At 41.9% G+C, this 19,868-nt stretch overlaps 1 protein-coding gene across 8 annotated transcripts in view; it reads right to left on the bottom strand.

Annotated features, from left to right (window-relative positions):
* The window catches only part of TRIP12 (thyroid hormone receptor interactor 12), an 81,913-nt gene that overhangs the window by 41,093 nt on the left and 20,952 nt on the right, over window positions 1-19,868 (bottom strand). For 5 of the 8 annotated variants that reach the window (XM_068406840.1, XM_068406844.1, XM_068406846.1 and 2 more), the window contains exons 2-4: window positions 15,698-15,844; window positions 3,010-3,129; window positions 1,235-2,037 (exon numbers count right to left, since the gene is read on the bottom strand). In XM_068406840.1, the coding sequence (XP_068262941.1) occupies window positions 1,235-2,037; window positions 3,010-3,129; window positions 15,698-15,795 (1,021 nt within the window). In that variant the 5' untranslated portion in view covers window positions 15,796-15,844. The remainder of the gene's footprint in view (window positions 1-1,234; window positions 2,038-3,009; window positions 3,130-15,697; window positions 15,845-19,868) is intronic. The other 3 variants (XM_068406847.1, XM_068406849.1, XM_068406845.1) reach the window with 2 other exon arrangements.

Genomic DNA, 19,868 nt, shown 5'->3' with positions numbered 1-19,868 from the left:
TGGAGGTAAATTCTTTCTCCTCCCTGTTGCTTTTATTCATTGCTAAGAAGTTGCCTGTAACAAGGACAGACTTAGCTACAAACTTGCTGGTCAGTCCCACTCTTACCTGATTTCTACCCACTTCCCCCTCGCTCCACCCTGTGCAAATTCAGAGTTATTACTCTGGAATTCATCACCCTGTAAGTCTAGAACCATGAAGCAGGTGGATAAAGCCTTGCTATAAAGAGAGGAACTCCTCTCCCCTTCCCCAATGCCGTTCTTCCTCAGTTAGGTCAGGTCATTCCAGAATCAATACTCCCCTCATGCAAGTTATCCAAACTAAGCCTGTCAGGTAAATTAAATCTATTTTGATTATACAGGAAGACATCCAGTTGCTCTTGTTTATGTCACATATTTCCTGCATTACTTTCAGCTATAGACATGCCCCAGTTGGGAGAGGCTACTTGTGATCATGTCTAGGTAAAGGAACAACAGTAAGCAAGCTTAGGAACCCAACTTCTTAGATCAAATTTTAGAGAACACTTGCTGTAAGTAAATCATACTGTACACAAAGACGGCATAATGCATTTCAAAAAAATTTTGTTCAAGGCAACAGAGCTACAAGCATAACTGCACACTAGCAAGGAGGTGCTCTGCTTGGAGACTGCGTATATTTCTTAGTGACAATGTCCAAGAACAGTACTTGCTATTCAAATTCAGCACAAGAGAGAGGGCGTATTTTGTAGGAACAACTTAAAAGATAAAGTGACTAACGTCCTAGGCAGTAGGTACACTAGGTTTAAAAGATTATCATTCTTAAACAGAGATTCTCACAGTAAGGAAAAATTAGGAAAGTGGGCTTGAAACAAGAAATCACATACTATCTACTTGTTTTCCAGCATTTATCATTCCCACTTCAGGACAGAAAGCTTAAGAAAATGAGAAAAAAAAAATCCGACAGGAGAAATATAATCAAGGGAGTTTTATAACATAGATGGTCCATCACAACATCCAGCTATTTTGCATGTTTTATTTTTAAAATTGACCTGCAAGACAGAGAATCAAATTTACTGAAATCATTTGCTTTAGCTGTAAACTGTTTCAGTCACAGCTTTACTTAAAAGCTCAGCAGAACACACTAAAAGTTAACTTCCCTAAGAAGATCCCAAGAAGCCTGAAAACAATAGCGGTATTCATTTAGAAGACCTGATTTTAAAACATACATGCTTATTCTTCCACAAAAAAAACAACTTACTTGCTAGCTTAGCCTGTAGTCCTGAAGGTCCAGGTTTTGATGTCTCTGACTTGGAAGAGCCTGGTAGAGACAGTTTTGTTTTAGGGAGACTGACTTTTGGGCTGAATCGGGCAGCCCAGTCAAATTTTGAAGAGCCACCTGTTTTACTTGGTTCCTTGTCTCTGCTACTCCTTCTTGGACTGGGGCTGGATGCAGAACGGGAACGTCTAGCCTTATTCTGGTCCTTTCCCTGTTTCACTCTGGCACCCTGAGGAACAGTAGAAGAAGCAGAGGCAACAGCAGAAGAGGAGGAGGAGGATGTGGAAGCTGAAGAAGAAGAATCAGTGATGGTGCTACACCCAGCTTTGGCGGAGGTCACCGATTTTGAAGCCAGCTTGGAGAGTTTTGCTGGCTTCTCTTCCTCGCCAGTTGATTCAACTGCTGAACCACTCTCTATACGAGACAGATTCTCTGTCCTTTTCCTTTTCTGACTTCGGGAGCTACTAGCAGCTCCACCCTTTCTGGTGTGAGCCTTGCTTGTCGATGGCAATTGTACAGACTTCGGCTGTTCTTGGTCTAAGTGTCTTCTCTTAGATTTAGTATGTGGCTTGTTAGTTTCCAAGGAAGTTTCAGTGTGTTGAAGTGCTTTGGGTTTTTTAGCAGAGCTAGGAGAACTGGTCCTCCTGTAATCTGGACTAGCACTGCGTTTAACTCCTCGAGAATTGTCTTTCTTAGGCACTTGCCCCGTTTTTTGCTTTTCTGAAGTATTGACTCTCTCTGAATCTTCTTCTTGTGGTATTAAAACAGCAGATGAACTACAGCCTCTGTAGAAGTAAGCAGGAACAGCATTAGTGTTGAACTCAAGAAATCTCACAGTTACAACAGTACAAGATGAATGTCAGCATTCTCTAATAATAAAAGAAATTGCAGGTAAGAAACACTGTTGATTATTACGTTTACATTGAAATAAGAAAACACACACATGCTTGTATGAGAACAGTCACATTGCAAATCTTTGCCAGCACGAAAACTAAAATAAATTGCAAAACAAAGACATAGTACACTGCTCTTTTTAAAGAGGAAGATATGAGGTAACTTGGATAGATTTTACTACCTGATTTTTTTTATATAGGTATGTCAAACTGATTAAAAAGAAAAAAGATTCAAGCCATGAAACTATTATCTGAATGTTTGAGAATATAAGTTCCACAAGAGAGTAAGGAGTGTTCAGTAATGCATAACTAGTCATAACTGGATTCTAGTTCAAGGAAGGCTCTTAATGAAAGGATAGTTTCTTATCAATCTTGAAATTGAGGTAATGAATCACACACAAAAACGGCAAAATTCTCTTCTACATGATAGAAAACTGTTCCAGTGTGTATAGAGCAGAAGTGTATGAAGAACAGCCAAAGCATGACCAAGATGATCACCCAGAACACAGGCATACTTTAGATGATTACATGTTTAATTAATATCGGACATTGCTCAGAACTCCTTGGGCAATCTTCCCCCAACATGAAGCAGGAAAAGGGGAGAAAGACCTTGCAAGTATTCCAGGACTAGTTATGCAGAAATCATTTCCTCCCCATCGCTGATGGAATGCTCTTAGTTGGTGAATTAGAAAAAACAAAACACAAAACAGAACATGAAACACTGAAATATATCCATTGAATGCAATACCTAGGTTAGTTGAACTCTATTAGTCATACATTTCATGAGAACTCTGTATAACTAGATATACACAGTTGTGAAGCGGAGATAACACTGGTTAACATATGAATATGAAGCGCCATTACCTTTTAGAAAAGTGTCCCTTGGACTGCTCAGAAGTAGTATTAGACTGCACTTTGGATGTCTTTGATTTTCTACTCTCAGGAGGGCTATGTGCCTTACGTTTTGCCTGCCCTAAATGTGACCTGTCAGCAGAAAGTCAAAACAGAAAGCTATCAGGATTCCAAGATACAGACACAAACCTGTAGGTGGAACTATTATTTACTTTTTGGACCATTTACAAGTATTAGTTTACAGCTTCAAACCTTTCCATACCAACTCCTAACATTAAAGCAATATTTCAAAAGGAGCACCTGGTGCAGTTACAAATCACGACCAGTGTAACTGTTTTGTAAAACACACAATTTAGTCATTTTCAATTAACTAAACATCTTATCACATCTGAGATGTGCAGATAAATTCAAATTTTTCTGGTGTGCAAGATTACTGAATTATTTACTTAAGCATTAAGCTAGCACAGTAAGGCACAAGACTAGAGCACCTGTCAAAGACCTCTTCTCAGAAATAGATATATACTCATCAACCTCAAGATTCCATGCATTAAGACTTTATCCAGTTACAAGCATTTACAAGTTTGTCTGTTTGCTCTTCAGTTTAAGAAAATTAAATGCTCAGAGTGGGAACGCAACCAGTTCCACTCGGTAGGAAAGCTCAACCCTGCCAGTCATTTTCTGGCTGCAGATCCACCAATTCAAAGGATTGAGAGCTGTTTGGTAACAGCTGAAGTAAGAGAAATGAAGAAGTGCATGCTACTGATGAAGGCAGTCAGATGAGACAGGAAACCTGTAGTGTCAGAGAAAGGAATGAGTTTCACATATATAAGCTACAAGAGATCTTCCAAGCAGCTTTCAGCTGCATTAAAAAAACCAACTTATTGTACTAGCTGACTGGAGGAGAAAGATCAGACTATACCATAGATAAAATTTAAAACTTAAGTTACATCTTCACATATTCCATGCCCATTTTCAAAACCAATGACAATTACCATCTACAAGACGCAGAAGAGACAGCTCATCAGCATTTAAAACAGCATAGTATAAATAATTGCTAAGGCAAGAGACATCTTCTCACTTGTACTTCCCAGGATAAAACACACTTTTGATTCAGCTGTCACCAGGAAAACTCTACTGCTCATATCCTACCTATACAGAAACTCTAAGCACCACTGAACTATGAAATCTCAAGCTAGCCTAGTATTAGTGATGGAAGAAACAATGTTTCAAAGTTAAAGAACTGATGATTATATGATTACACCCTACTAACCTAGGCTAAGTCCTTTGAGTTGAGCTATGCAAACATCTTTGAATCATACAGGGGAAGGGGAGAAATGCAGACTTCAGATTTAAGTGTCCTGCTCCCACCCATGACCCCAAATATCAAAAAGTTTAGGTCAAAAGCATAAGTGGAAGAGGCAGAAGAGTTCCACAAGCTTTCAAATGGCTTCTTCCAACCAAATCATCCTGAGTGCCATTACACAGCACATGCAGGACAATCGGGGCCAGCCAACCTGGATTCATGAAAGGCAGGTCCTGCTTGACCAACTTCATCTCCTTCTATGACAAAGCAACCCGCTTAGTAGATGAGGGCAGGGCTGTGGATGTAGTCTGTCTAGACTTCAGTAACGCATTCGACACTGTCTCCCACAGCATCCTCCTGGACAAACTGGCTGCCCAGGGCTTGGATGGGTGGACTCTTAAATGGGTTAAAAACTGGCTGGATGGCCGAGCCCAGAGAGTGGTGGTGAATGGGGCAAAGTCCAACTGGCGGCCGGTCACTAGCGCTGTTCCCCAGGGCTCAGTTCTGGGGCCGGTGCTGTTCAATATCTTTATAGATGATCTAGACGTAGGGATTGAACGCACGCTCAGTAAATTTGCAGATGACACCAAGCTGGGTGGGAGTGTCGATCTGCTGGAGGGTAGGAAGGCCCTGCAGAGGGATCTGGACAGGTTAGATGGATGGGCCAAGACCAACGGCATGAGGTTCAACAAGAACAAGTGCCGGGTCTTACACTTCGGCCACAACAACCCCATGCAGCGCTACAGGCTGGGGGAAGAGTGGTTAGAAAGCGGCCTGGCGGAAAGAGACCTGCGGGTGCCGATCGACAGTCGGCTAAACATGAGCCGGCAGTGTGCCCAGGTGGCCAAGAAGGCCAATGGCATCCTGGCCTCTATTAGGAATAGTGTAGCCAGCCGGTCTAGGGAAGTGATTGTCCCTCTGTACTCAGCACTGGTGAGGCCGCACCTTGAATACTGTGTTCAGTTCTGGGCCCTGCACTTCAAGAAAGATGTTGAGGTGTTGGAGCAAGTCCAGCGGAAGGCAACCAAGCTGGTGAAGGGTCTGGAGGGTATGACCTATGAGGAATGGCTGAGGGAGCTGGGGTTGTTTAGCCTGGAGAAGAGGAGGCTCAGTGGTGACCTTATTGAAGTCTACAACTACCTGAAGGGAGGTTGTAGTGGAGTGGGAGTTGGCCTCTTCTCCCGGGCAACTAGCGATAGGACAAGAGGACATAGCCTCAGGCTTCGCTAGGGGAGGCTGAGGTTGGACATTAGGAAGAATTTCTTCTCAGAAAGGGTCATTAGACATTGGAATGGGCTGCCCAGGGAGGTGGTGGAGTCACCATCTCTGGATGTGTTTAAGAAAGGACTGGACATGGCACTTAGTGCCATGGTCTAGTTGACAGGGTGGTGTCAGGGCAATGGTTGGACTTAATGATCCCAGAGGTCTCTTCCAACCTGACTGAGTCTGTGATTCTGTGAAATGCCAGAAATCTAATGGCAAAGGCAGAGCTAAGCCTATTGACCAGAAAGTTTCACCATCCTCTTAAGGATTTTAACACAAAAACTTAAACATAAACCTTAGTAGGAAAAAAGTACCAAGTCCAATCACCTAACTGATAACCACATGATAATTTGCTTACAGAGTCAAAATGGTAAAACTTCAGTAATATGACTGTTTCTCTTGATAAGAACAAAACAGAGGAAGGAAAGTTAAGTATTCTCATTTAGTCAGTTACTCAAACAGACGAATGCACCTAGACAGCACATATTCAAAACGTTTTCTGTGGCACATCTTTCTAAGAGCATAACAGTCTGAAAAGATTAATTTAACAGCATCTTCTCCATCCTCCAGTAATTTGGTTTTATTTCTCATAGTAGAAGAAACCATTTTTACTATCAAAAGCAAGCGAAATAGAACAGTTAGCTCTTTAGCTCACAACAACAAGTTCCATCAAGGTAAACTTGGGAATGTTTTCACCATGACTGGAATGTGGTCATGGATGGCTATGTCCTGTTCAGGAAAGACAGGCCGCTAAGGAGAGGTGGTAGAGTTGCTCTTTATGTGAGTGAGCAGCTAGAATGTATTGAGTTCTGTCCAGAGGCGGATCAGGAGCGAGTTGAGAGTTTGCGGGTGCGAATTAAGGGGCAGGCTGGCAGGGGTGATACTGTTGTGGGTGTCTATTACAGGCCACCGGATCAGGATGAGGATGGTGATGAGGCCTTCTACAGGCAGCTGAGAGCAGTCTCGCAATTACAGGGCCTGGTTGTTGTGGGGGATTTCAACTACCCTGATATTTGCTGGGAGGCCTACTCAGCCAGCCATCCCCAGTCCAGGAGGTTCCTCCAGTGCATTGATGATAACTTTCTGATGCAAATGGTGGATGAGCCAACTAGGAGAGGAGCGCTGCTGGATCTGATCCTCACTAACAAGGAGGGTCTGGTTGAAGAGGTGAAGGCTGAGGGCAGCCTTGGTTGTAGCGACCATGAGATGGTAGAGTTCAGGATCTCATGTGGCAGGAACAGAATAGCTAGCAGAATCACAACCCTGAACTTCAGGAGGGCCAACTTTGGCCTTTTCAAGCAATTGCTAGGGGAAATCCCATGGGACAGGGTACTAGAAGGTAAGGGGGCCCAAGATAGTTGGTTAGCGTTCAAGGACTGCTTCTTCCGAGCTCAAGATCAGAGCATCCCAACAGGTAGGAAGTCAAGGAAGGGTACCAGGAGACCTGCATGGTTGAACAGGGAACTGCTGGGCAAACTCAAGTGGAAGAAGAAGGTGTACAGATCATGGAAGGAGGGGCTGGCCACTTGGGAGGAATATAAGTCTGTTGTCAGAGGATGTAGGCAGGCAACTAGGAAAGCTAAGGCCTCCTTGGAATTAAACCTTGCAAGAGAGGTCAAGGACAACAGAAAGAGCTTCTTCAAATACATTGCAGGTAAAGCCAACACTAGAGGCAATGTAGGCCCACTGATGAATGAGGTGGGGGCCCTGGAGACAGAGGATAAAAAGAAGGCGGAGTTACTGAATGCCTTCTTTGCCTCTGTCTATACTGTTGGAGGCTGTCCTGAGGAGCCCTGGACCCCTGAGGCCTCAGAAGAAGTCAGGATAGAGGAGGAATCTGTCTTGGTTGATGAGGGCTGGGTCAGGGACCAATTAAGCAACCTGGACGTCCATAAATCCATGGGCCCTGATGGGATGCACCCGCGGGTGCTGAGGGAGCTGGCGGAAATCATTGCTAGGCCACTCTCCATCATCTTTGCTAAGTCGTGGGCAATGGGAGAGGTGCCTGAGGACTGGAGGAAAGCGAATGTCACTCCAGTCTTCAAAAAGGGCAGGAAGGAGGACCCGGGTAACTATAGACCGGTCAGCCTCACCTCCATCCCTGGAAAGGTGATGGAGCAACTTGTTCTTGGTGCTGTCTCTAGGCACATCAAGGATAGGGGGATCATTAGGGGCACTCAGCATGGCTTCACCAACGGGAAGTCTTGCTCAACCAACTTGATAGCCTTTTATGAGGATGTTACCCGGTGGATAGATGATGGTAAAGCTGTGGATGTGGTCTATCTCGATTTCAGTAAAGCTTTTGACACGGTCTCCCACAGCATCCTCGCAGCTAAACTGAGGAAGTGTGGTCTGGATGATCGGGTAGTGAGGTGGATTGTGAACTGGCTGAAGGGAAGAAGCCAGAGAGTAGTGGTCAGCGGGACAGAGTCCAGTTGGAGGTCTGTGTCTAGCGGAGTTCCGCAAGGGTCGGTTCTGGGACCAGTTCTATTCAATATATTCATTAATGACTTGGATGAGGGAATAGAGTGCACTGTCAGCAAATTCGCTGATGACACAAAACTGGGAGGAGTGACTGAGATGCCGGAAGGCTGCGCAGCCATTCAGAGAGACCTGGACAGGCTGGAGAGTTGGGCGGGGAGAAATTTAATGAAATATAACAAGGGCAAGTGTAGAGTCCTGCATCTGGGCAAGAACAACCCCATGTACCAGTACAAGTTGGGGACAGACCTGTTGGAGAGCAGCGTAGGGGAAAGGGACCTGGGGGTCCTAGTGGACAACAGGATGACCATGAGCCAGCAGTGTGCCCTTGTGGCCAAGAAGGCCAATGGCATCCTGGGGTGTATTAGAAGGGGTGTGGTCAGCAGGTCGAGAGAGGTTCTCCTCCCCCTCTACTCTGCCCTGGGGAGGCCGCATCTGGAGTATTGTGTCCAGTTCTGGGCCCCTCAGTTCAAGAAGGACAGGGAACTGCTAGAGAGAGTCCAGCACAGAGCCACGAAGATGATTAAGGGAGTGGAACATCTCCCTTATGAGGAGAGGCTGAGGGAGCTGGGTCTCTTTAGCTTAGAGAAGAGGAGACTGAGGGGTGACCTCATTAATGTTTATAAATATGTAAAGGGCAGGTGTCAAGAGGATGGAGCCAGGCTCTTCTCAGTGACATCCCTTGACAGGACAAGGGGCAATGGGTGCAAGCTGGAGCACAGGAGGTTCCACTTAAATTTGAGGAAAAACTTCTTTACTGTAAGGGTGACTGAACACTGGAACAGGCTGCCCAGAGAGGTTGTGGAGTCTCCTTCTCTGGAGACATTCAAAACCCGCCTGGACGCGTTCCTGTGTGATATGGTCTAGGCAATCCTGCCCCGGCAGGGGGATTGGACTAGATGATCTTTCGAGGTCCCTTCCAATCCCTAACATTCTGTGATTCTGTAATCCTGAGTGTTTGGATTTTCCTTTTCCCAACAAAAGATTAAGGCATGAAATTTAATTTTCCCCTTGAAATGTTTTTATTATGGGAGTAACAGAAGTTATTACATAATTTACACTTGGCAGGAATCTCATTTTTTATGCAAGCTAACTGATCAGGGTTCATTTATTCTGAAGTATATTTTAAAAGCTTATTTTCCCTTAAAGATTTTTGGTTTGCTTTAATTAGAACTGGATTCAACTTAATGCTTTACGTATTCACAGAACACAAGTAACTGAAGACCTTTTCAACTAAATTATGGTTAAAGCAATACATCAAAACATCAAGTTCCTAAATCACACACTGAAGAGTTTCTACTTGTTCCAGTCTTTCCCCTTTCCACCTTTAAGCCCTTCAGGTTCTTAAAAGTTTAACAAACAATTTCATACCAATGTCCTGTTTAAGTGGACCAGTAACACTGCAACCATATCCTGGGAATCATAAATAGTGTATCGTGCAGACTATTTGCATTTGCTTCATTTTCTTATACATCAAACTATCAGTAGAAATAACAGTTATAGCCAGAGCAGAAAGGTTACACTAAGAACGTAACAAATGGGGAGTCAAAACTGATTAGGATTTTTTTAAATCTTATTTTTAAAGACCTACTGTGCTGTCACTTCCTCATTCTTTGAGTTTAATTACTCACGTTGCATGTGTCACAAAGAGAAGGTACACAAGATAACAGCAACTGTACATACAGTAGCATGTCAGTTAAAAGGAGCATGACATTAACTCCCCCCTTCTCTAAGATTTATGCCATGGCAAGCAGACTGACAACTTGGAGAGACTGCAGGATTAAGTTAGAAGAACTTTAACCACAGACCAACTAACAAATATCATTGTAATATCATTCCAATTTATATTAAGGTTGTGACAGCTTGGTTAAGGTCTTGCTAGAAACAAAAAGAGTAATGCTTGGAGAACTAAGTGCTATGAAAGGTAGAAGGGCAGCTGCAAGATTGATTCTTGTTAAAGGTTGTAAGCTCCCTGTACTTGTACCCATAATTCAAGGCTTTTAACATGTAATTTACCCAGTTACAAGCTCTTTACTCTTTTCTATTAACATATTCATTCAGAGGCTTCATTTAAACAAATATTCCTGCAACAAGTATTCTGAGGGCCAAGTTCCTCATTAATGATTAAAAATGATACGGTAAGTATTTATGAGCTTGCGTTTGTCCATTTCCATTTGCAGGGGAAGGTCAAGGAAGACTGAGCGCTTGCTGCACCTTCAAGTGTTCTTTTAGGGTTTGGGTTTTCTTCGGTGTTTGTTGTGATTTTTTGGGGGGGGGAGGGAGGTGTGGGTAGGGGGATGTTCCCCCACAACTTAAAGACAGTTTCATAACGCACTCCAAGGCTTCACTCAACTGGGAAAAGCTGCCTGCTGATACACATTTTAATTCACAGGCAGACACTCAGTTTAGAGTAACCCACTTGCAGCAGTTGTGACAAGTGACCCACCATTCAGTTTGCAGTGTTTCTATAAACAATCTCATGGAAACTGCCAGTCCTTAGCCTTCCTTCGCAAAATCGTAATAAAGAACCAACTAGAACCTGTCCTCAAAGAATTACTCCATGCATATTGAAAAAACCATCCCTCTTGAACCTAGTTAATAAACAAAGTGTTTCATCTAAGTCATGTTCCTCAGCAGCTTAGAGTGAGGTATTAAATCCTTCCAAATATGAAGTCTACAAAACGAAACACCCTTTTACTTCTGTCAAGTGAGAAAAAAAAAAGCAACAGCACAGATGAAATAAGCTGTGTAAAAAAAAAAAAAACAACCTACTTTCTCTCCTCAGAAATACTCCCACCTGTGTTCCCCACAGATTCAAACATTAGATTTAGTTTTTACACAAGTCTCAGGTAAGATGTTAACAGTCAACATATTACCAAGATTGGTCCAAAACCAAATCCTGTTCAGAACAAAAGCAGTATAACTGCCAAGAGCATTCTTCTTGCTTTAGTATTTGAAAAAGGTCAGTCCAAAGTGTTTCCCAGATTCTACTTAAACCAATGTCCTCTATGCAGCTAACAAGGATCTCTTATTTCTCATTTAGCCTTCAATCCCAAATGACCAAGAACATGTATATATTATATTCTGAAAACTTAAAATTTGTATGAAGTATCATACTTTCATACACAACTGCAACAGCATAGCAGTCATTTATGTCAAACTGATATCCTACTTAAATACTGGTGTCCCTGAAGATTTCAGAAGAGTGACAACATGCAGATTACAAGATTAAGCGCCACTGTCATTTCACGCCACTAAAAAAAAAATTTGGCAACACTAGTAAAGAGCTCTAGTATATAGAGCTTCATACCATACTCCATACCACTATACTGAAACATTGCTCACAACTGAAGGAACAGTCAACTGCACTTCTCTCAGAAAAGATCTTATCGTGTCCCTCACACTATCGCAGAACTGTAACAGCCACAAGAGCAGAAAGTAATCTCTTCTCTTTAACACCTTCCCCAACTGAAGTCTATCGTAGTGTTCACTCCAGTCAGAGCACAAGAGACAGGGGCAAAGTTAAGGCTATTACGAAGCCTGTTGTCTATACTACCAATGGCTATGCAACCACTTGCCTACATTATATTAGTGGACTTCACATCAAATTACAGTACAAGTGTGTCTCCATTTAGCCCACACTCAGGGCTAAACAATAACCAGTTGTTCTATCTCCCTTTCCCAAGCTGAGAAAGGGAACTGGGAAAAGGAGGGAGACTCGTGGGTCGAAATGTAAACAGATTTAATAAAATAAGAAAACCAATATCAATACTAATGCTAATACAAGAGACAAAGTTATACATAGCCCATATAGTTGTAGTAAAACTCTCCAGGGATGGCAGCCATTGAGGAGAGAGAGAGAACAGAAGACCAGAGCAAAGAGAGGAAAGAGCTCCACCCATCCCCAGCAAGCTTTCCAATTTATAGTGAACATGACATTTATGTTATAGAATACAACTGGGGGCCAGCCTGGATCAGCTGCCCTGGCTTTCGCTTCTCAAAACTGCTAACGGCCTTGATCACCGTACCATGGCTGGCCACAAACTAAACCAAAACGTAACAGTAAATTGATTCTATAATTTTACCCCTGTGAAACCAGGACAGAGTGACAAACTGCACAAACTCTCCAAGTTTTTGTCACTTAATTTGTATTTTGAAACAGTGTATATCTTAGCCACAAGAAAGCTTTAAGAAAAAAGCTGTTGCATTTCCACCATTTAGAAAGCTATTTATACAAAGCAGAAATGTAATCAAGTACACAAGTTCAGACAGTATCAAAACTTGTCCTTGCTTGAAGGGTTATGATTGCATATCTACAACCAAAGTGAAGTAACCTTCTCCAACACTTTAGAAGGTGTGGCCCCTAAGTTTGCTTATAAACTCTGTGGCTAATTTTAGGCCTGAGACAACAACCCCCTAGAGATTCACGTTACTGCTTAATTCCCTCTACAATACTAGTTTTTTTGTTTTGTGTGGGGTTTGGGGTTTTTTGTGTGTGTGTGTTTGTGTATTGGTTTTGTTTTTTAAGAAACATGGATCTAGAAGTGGCTGAATAAAGTTTCATACTATATCTGTACAACTACACCAACAAGTAGTGCAGATCAACAGAAGGAAATTTGTAAAGCAAAATACTTGCCATTAAGGACCAACGTCCACCACCTATGCATTTTAATGATTTCTACTTCAAAGCAGAGAAGATTAAAACCACAAGCGACCAGAATGCACGAACTGCTCTCCTAGAGCACAACTTCCAGTTTAGTTTCATCCAGAAAGATTCCAGTTCAAGTGCTCCAAGACCATTCCATGATGTTAGCCAAAGCACAGCAGGTGAGGATGACATTTGCTCCAAAGAACATTCCCAGCTCCAACCAAAATACCTACACAGATGCATCCTAGGTTCACAGTTATCTGCACAATATGAGCACATTATCGAAATTGGTCTTTCCACAGTTTGTTCATTCTATTTAAATTATTTTTACAGTAGAAAATTGAGGAGTTTCACTTTACAGATGACACAGGCGAGAAAGACTGGAAGTTAGTGACTCAAGTGTCTCAAAAAAAACAATGTAAGAAAAAGTGTGCTTGGTTGTGGTGGATTTTTGTTTGCCTTTTTTTTTTTTTTAATATAGCAGCCAAAGCAGTGTGTATCACCAGAGTACAGCAAGGCATAATAAAGAAGGTGCACCGAGCTGTGAACTCTAGACCCTCCTATGTACTGTTCAGCAGCAGAACTAAAACATACTACCCCACTGCATCCTATATGTGTGGAAGGATGAGTCCTGAGGTTTATCTAAAGACATGCAATCAGAGAAAAGTGACTGTTATCTGAGAGCCCATCTCTTTCCATTTCATCTACAAATTTTTCAGGGACATGATAGATCTGTCTTACACTGTTCCTTGTACAATAGCCATTTCTGCCCAGCAGCTTACTAAAGAAGAGATACAGAAGACAGTAAAAGAAACTGAATTCGTTATAAAGTTCGTATTAACCAGTGTGCTTTATCCAGGCCTTTTTATATCCTTTGCCAGCCAAAAATGCTTGTTCACAGACAGAAAGGCAGGGGAAGTCCTGTTCTAAAGGGTCCACCTTTCCAAAGAGGATTGTAAGCTTCCATCCTCTTTATGTAAGCAAATAGCTTTGGTTCCAATAAAGGTCTAACATAGTTCAGGAATGTAATACACTCTTGCACATGGAAGTCTGACTGACACAGATTTGGTGAGGGGTGGAAGAGGTCCAGTCATTTAAGACAAGTTGCATTTTGAATCATTGTGTGATAGCATAAGTGACAGATCACAATGCACCAAAACACCAGATAAGTTAACTTCCTTTCAAGAAAAAATATTTTTTCTTGAAAGAAAAAATAAAATTCTTCAATTTGTCTTGACTCACTGTAGAGCTTCTCCCTGTCATTCTGCTGTAAAAACTGAATTAACAGTAGATAGCTGAAGAATCCCCCAACCCCATGCCCAAATAACTTGCTTCTAATTCTTTATTCCAGGGAGAGGGTTATTCACCCCAGCTCAAGTTCAGTGTAAAAGGAAAGAGTTGGTAGGGCAATATCGAACTTAAACATCCATTCAGATGTAGAGATAACATATAATGGAATGAAGGGTTCACCACGCCTCAGTTGAAGGAGGAATATTGTCCAAAGACAATTCTAGCTTGCAAAATAATCAGCTACATAAGGCCGCAACTTCCCCTCCTTATGCTACAGAAGCCCAGGACAGAAGCCTGGTGTTTATCATCTGCTTTTCCATTTGTGCAGTAGAGACTAGTTTAGAAAAAGTGAAGCTTCATGTTGCAGACTGATTTATTCCCCCAAGGTTCCTCAGAAGAACAGCTAGCCTCCTTCATCCATTCAACAGTGACCTTGTTCTCAGACTTTATACTAGTAAGAAATACAGCACATCTTCATTATATGTTATAGGCCGATTCCTTCATAGTAAAAAACTTTTTATTTTCTGCCACTGACCTGCAGTATTTTAATACTCATACCAAAAAACACCCAAGCCCAAGATACACATATTCAAACAACTGCACCAGTAACATCTCTGAGGAACTAGACGCTGCCTACCATGATACTATAACATTTCTTCATCAGACTAATATTTTAACAAAATTAAAGGAAGACTTATCCATACAGGCTTCGCTCACTTAGATGAAGACTCTTAGATCTGTTCAGTCTGGAGAAGAGAAGACTGAGAGGGGATCTTAACACTTACAAATACCTTAGGGGTGGGTGTCAAGAGGTGGGGGCCAGACTCTTCTCAGTGGTGCCCAGTGACAGGACAAGAGGCAATGGGCACAAGCTGAAACATAGGAAGTTCCATCTGAATATGAGGAGGAACAACTTTACTTTGAGAGTGACAGACCACTGGAACAGGCTGCCCAGGGAGGTTGTGGAGTCTCCTTCTCTGGAGATATTCAAAACCCACCTGGATGCAACCCTGTGCAACATGCTCTAGGTGAACCTGCTTTGGCAGGGGGTTGGACTAGATGATCTCCAGAGGTTCCTTCCAACCCTTAACCACTCTGTGATTCTGTGTAATTCGTTAAAAGACACGACAATAATTATACAGTCAGCATCCATAGAAAAGTTTCAAGGATCTTCTTTGTTCTGCACTGTAGAGGCAATCACTTACAGAACAAATACAACGTAGTCCACTTGCTCACTAGTACAAGTATATTAAAGGATGGCAAACCTTTTGATCTTGAATTATTCAAAAGCTGCACGGGATTAACATGCAGCACAAGGGAACAGAGAGGTGCCAGTTATTCAGTCTTCTCTAAGAGGGACACAAATTCTCCCACATTTCACACACCAGAGTCTCCCTGTCCTCCTCCCACATATTTTTAATACCAGGGAAAGAAGAGGAGGAAGGAATTTGTTACTATCTGTGATTTGTGGAATTTAGCTCAGTCACACCTTCTCCCCATAGATCTACTGCTGCTATTCTACCTGAACATGCACGATAGTTGAGTTATTCACGTTTTCATCCCATGCAATAACAGTACAGGTAGCATTTCAGGGGCAAAAAGATTTTACGCAAGTTTCAGTGCTTGGATTGCACAGTGGAAAACTTAATTCTCTAATTAAATCACATCAATTTTTCTTTTATACATTAAAACACACTCATAGATAACAGTCATACCTTCCTCCTACTGCGTCGTCTTGTGGCTGGGCCCCAGCAGTGTTCCTCTGTGAACGTCGCAGTGACCCCCCTGGATTGTTATTAGGCCGGTTGGACATTGGCACCTCTCTCCTGAAGGGACATACCCTTTCTAGACACTATCATTCACTGAAAGACAAGAGATACAGTCATAAGACACGTGGCATGAAGACTCACAGCCATGCCTTAAGAGGCAAATGTACAATGCTATTGTTTAAGCAAAAACTGAAGACAGAAACCTCTAGACAATTTTTTAGTTAAAAGGCACACCAACCAAGATTCTTCTCAAGACCATTTAGATCCTTAATACAGAGCAACCATATATAGCATACAGATGACCTATTGGACTAGATGATCTCTAAAGGTCCCTTCCAATCCAAACTATTCTATGATTCTACGATGACATGTCTCCTTAAAATAATTATAGAAACCTGCCAGAAAAGAAGCAAGACAAATGCAATTTAGGAGAACCTGTATTTGTCAACATTAAGGAAGAACGCACTAGCTAGTAAAACTCAATGCCTGATAGAGAGCAACAGTATTTAAGTATTTTAGCTCTCATTGTGAGAGATGACAATGCCAGTTTCATGAATAAGCAGCAGCATCCCCAATATTACAGAAGTAACTTAACTACAGTGCTTTTAAAACAGCTTCTTTCTCTAGTCAGATTTATGCAACTTACATTTGCCTAAAGACACACAGTAATTCAGGAAAAGCAATCTAGCTATATGAACAAGTTCTTGCTCATGAGAGCTTAATTAGTGGGAAAAGGTATTTGAGACAGAAGAATTAATGAATGTATGCAATTATTTTAAAAAATAATCAATATGATGGCTTTGTATTGCTACTTCTGGAATTGCTTTGTGACTGCTAGAGGCCTACAGGTATTATTTTGGTAGTTATTTATGGAAAACTACTGTAACACCCAGCTGCAGTCCCCAGAAACAGAGGTATTTCAAGATCAAGCGTCACTTAGCTCCTCAGTGGAGAGGGGTAACTTTTGTATCCTGTGCTACATTGGTATTTCTACACAGACAGCATAGCAACAGGACCACAACGAGCAAATCCAGTTTTACCTTTTTTTACCAGATGCCACACAATTAGAAACAGTATTTGCAGGTGAGAAAAACCCACAAGAAGGAAAATAACTAGTCTAAGAACACAATAGTCCGCACGCTGATTCAGTACCTGTTATATCTATAGCAGAGTAAGCAGTAAGCCTGCCAGGAAATAGCTTAAAACCTTTCAGCTGCAGATAACTGAAGTTCAGTTCAAATCCTAATGCCTCCAATAAAATAACTCTCAAGACCTAGCATTATCAGTAAAGCCAGACAATACTTAACTATGATTGTCTATTCCTCTGAATTTCACAGGAGTGAAAAGCATCTTCTAAAAGTTCTTTGTGTTCTTTCCACTAAGAGGTCCAACACACCAGCAGACAGCAAAAGCAGAAAGTAGGATTAGTTAACAAATCATTATCTTTACCTTGTTTTTTTACCTCACACTTAGGAACTGGAAAGAATGTAAGCAGAACACAAAATCACAATCCCACAAAATATGAACCTTGTAGCTAGAACTCTTGATGACTGGAAAGTTGAGAAAGGTGTACACTCTACTCCTCAGAAGCTGAGCTTTTCCTCTTCATGATTATTTCTCTTATCCTAACTCCTTAGTCACAGCAAATATTCCCACTAACAGAAAGGTTTAAAGCCTTCAAGCAATAATACGTGACACCTTCAGTCTACAACTTCTCATACTTTAGAGCACAAAAAGGTTTATAATGGAACAGAAAAAGCCTGCCATAGCTGGAAATTACGCCAGCTTGCTGGTACAGCCAGATTAGTCAGGTTGAGGAGAGCACAAGTGGCAGCATCCTCTGCAGAGTACACTGCAGATGCAAGACAAGCCTAGCATTAACCAGGCTGAAAGCTGACCAAGGTTACAGCACTACCTAGGGTGTCTAGCTGAACTCAATCACAGGCACTGTCAAATGCTGTTGTGTATTCTATTTCTTTGCATTTAAACAGCAAATGAAAAAAACATCTCTTAATAATCAGCAAGGAGGCACGTTTTGTGCATTTTCTGAAAGGACACAGTAGTGTCCCCTCCTGTACAAAGGTCAACTGAGGTTGGAATTGGGTACTAATGTCAAAGTATCAGTCATACTATGAAATGGTTGCCATAGATCTATTGTATTACCTTATCATGACAATAAGAACAACGTGCATTCCAGCAGGTTTCCTTCCGCAAGAAGCAGTGCTCACTCCAGAGCTCCGCTAGGTCAGCCACATGCTTTCCTACCTAGGGCCAGTACATGGGCTCCTCCACAAAACACCAGAAGCATTAGCTGAAGAAAACATCATATTGGCAATCCTAGTGCTGTCTAGGGATTGATCTGTCTGGGTCAGCCAGCCACTTAAAGCAGTCTGTGCTTAAAAGTTACACAGGGCAGTGGGTAGTCATACGCATGATGTTTTCAGCTGTGTAGAAGAATGAAATGACAGCTGGTTTATCCTGTAAGGCACCTGTCAAGTCAAGATGATGTCAGGAGTTACTTTCTATATTGAAGCCTCTCAACCTAACCACATTTCTTATTGTGTAGTGTGTTACCACATGACTCCCAGTTTGCCTTTAAATATAATGCTGCTTCATGATTTGGCTATGACCTTTAACATCAAAACATTAAGTCTCACTGCAAGCATCTAGCACAATACCATGTGCCTAGTTAGTCCAGTAGGGAAGAGAACTTTTTAGTGGGTCACAACTGTGTCTTCCACATGCTAGAAGAACAAGAACAGAGCCCTGAGGTTCCTAAAACTGAATTCTTCTCATTCAGACTTGCCCCTCCATCTGTAAGCCTCACTCCCAGCACTTGGCTTATTCTTCCCCCTCTTTAGATACCTAAATTCAAAGGAGATGCGCAACCCAGTAGATCAGCTGAATGCGCCAGGGCAGTCCTGTCACATTTTAAGACAATGTCCTCAACTCTGTTGAGCGTTCTCCCCATACCCACAATAAGAAAAAGCTACAACTGTACATCAGACCTCTGTGCTTCAGTTGACAAGCTTTGCAATTTGAGAATTTTAAGTTCAAGTCCTCTTCTAGCATAGTTTTCCATAAACAAGCCATTTTAGTTAATGTTTCACAACTCCATGTTCCTAGCTGTAATGCTAGGAATGCCAAAGCCCTGGCCTGCAGATGGTCTCCTCATAAGCAGACTTCAGGTTGAGGATGAATACTGAAAAACAGCATTTCAAATAAACCCACGAGATCTAACATCTAACAGCACTGGCATCTAATTATTATTATCTTACATAATATTCTTGAGTTTTAGTAAACACTGATTACCATTAACAGTCATCTTTGTGGCTGTACAGGAAAGCAACTGGAATTAATTTCTGTAGACCTAACATACCTATTACAAACATTATAGCTAATGTATAGCCAACATATTACTTGGAGAGGTTCCACAGGAACAGAAGATACAAAAAACACCTGTGAACTTGCAGTGAAGCCTTTACCTTTCTTCTCACAGAAAAGCCAACAGGAAATGACTGATGCTTTTCCACATCTTTGAAGCAAACAGAGGAAACTGACAACTACAAAACAAGCCTGTATTGGCCTTCACTTAACACCCAAAAGCACTCCCTGAAGGATACTGTGAACTGTGATGTAGGCTACACAGAGGAAAAGAGAATGAGTAAACTGAAGTGCTCCAACAGGCTCTAGGGCCACCAACAGCATAACAAGGTAAACTGGTAATAACTCCTGTAAAAATGGAATTGAACGCTTACACAATAAAAGGGCTTCCTTAATCTTCTTGGATGAGCTCTAGAACTTGTTTGGTTTTGTTTGGGGTTTTTTTGGTGGTTTGGTTTTGGGAGTTTTTAAGTTCTTTGCAAGAGTCTTGGTAGTACAAGAATTTTTCAGGCTCTTGGACTCCAATTTCCTGAATATTTAAGGCTATGCCTAGCACCTCTGCCTATAATACTCCATTATAATGCCTGTTATCTTCTTGGAGTTAAGTACACTGATCAGCATACTTTCGCTTTTGTACCTTGGCCCAAAAACAGTGCCTTACTTAACACTGCTGCAGCAAGCCAGCTTCTCAAAATTGAAGACTTACTGCCCTGAAGTCAGTATTAGGCAAAAA

Source organism: Nyctibius grandis, chromosome 8 (assembly GCF_013368605.1).
Source record: "Nyctibius grandis isolate bNycGra1 chromosome 8, bNycGra1.pri, whole genome shotgun sequence".
NCBI lineage: Eukaryota > Metazoa > Chordata > Aves > Nyctibiiformes > Nyctibiidae > Nyctibius > Nyctibius grandis.
This window is presented reverse-complemented; position numbering and strand designations above follow the sequence as displayed.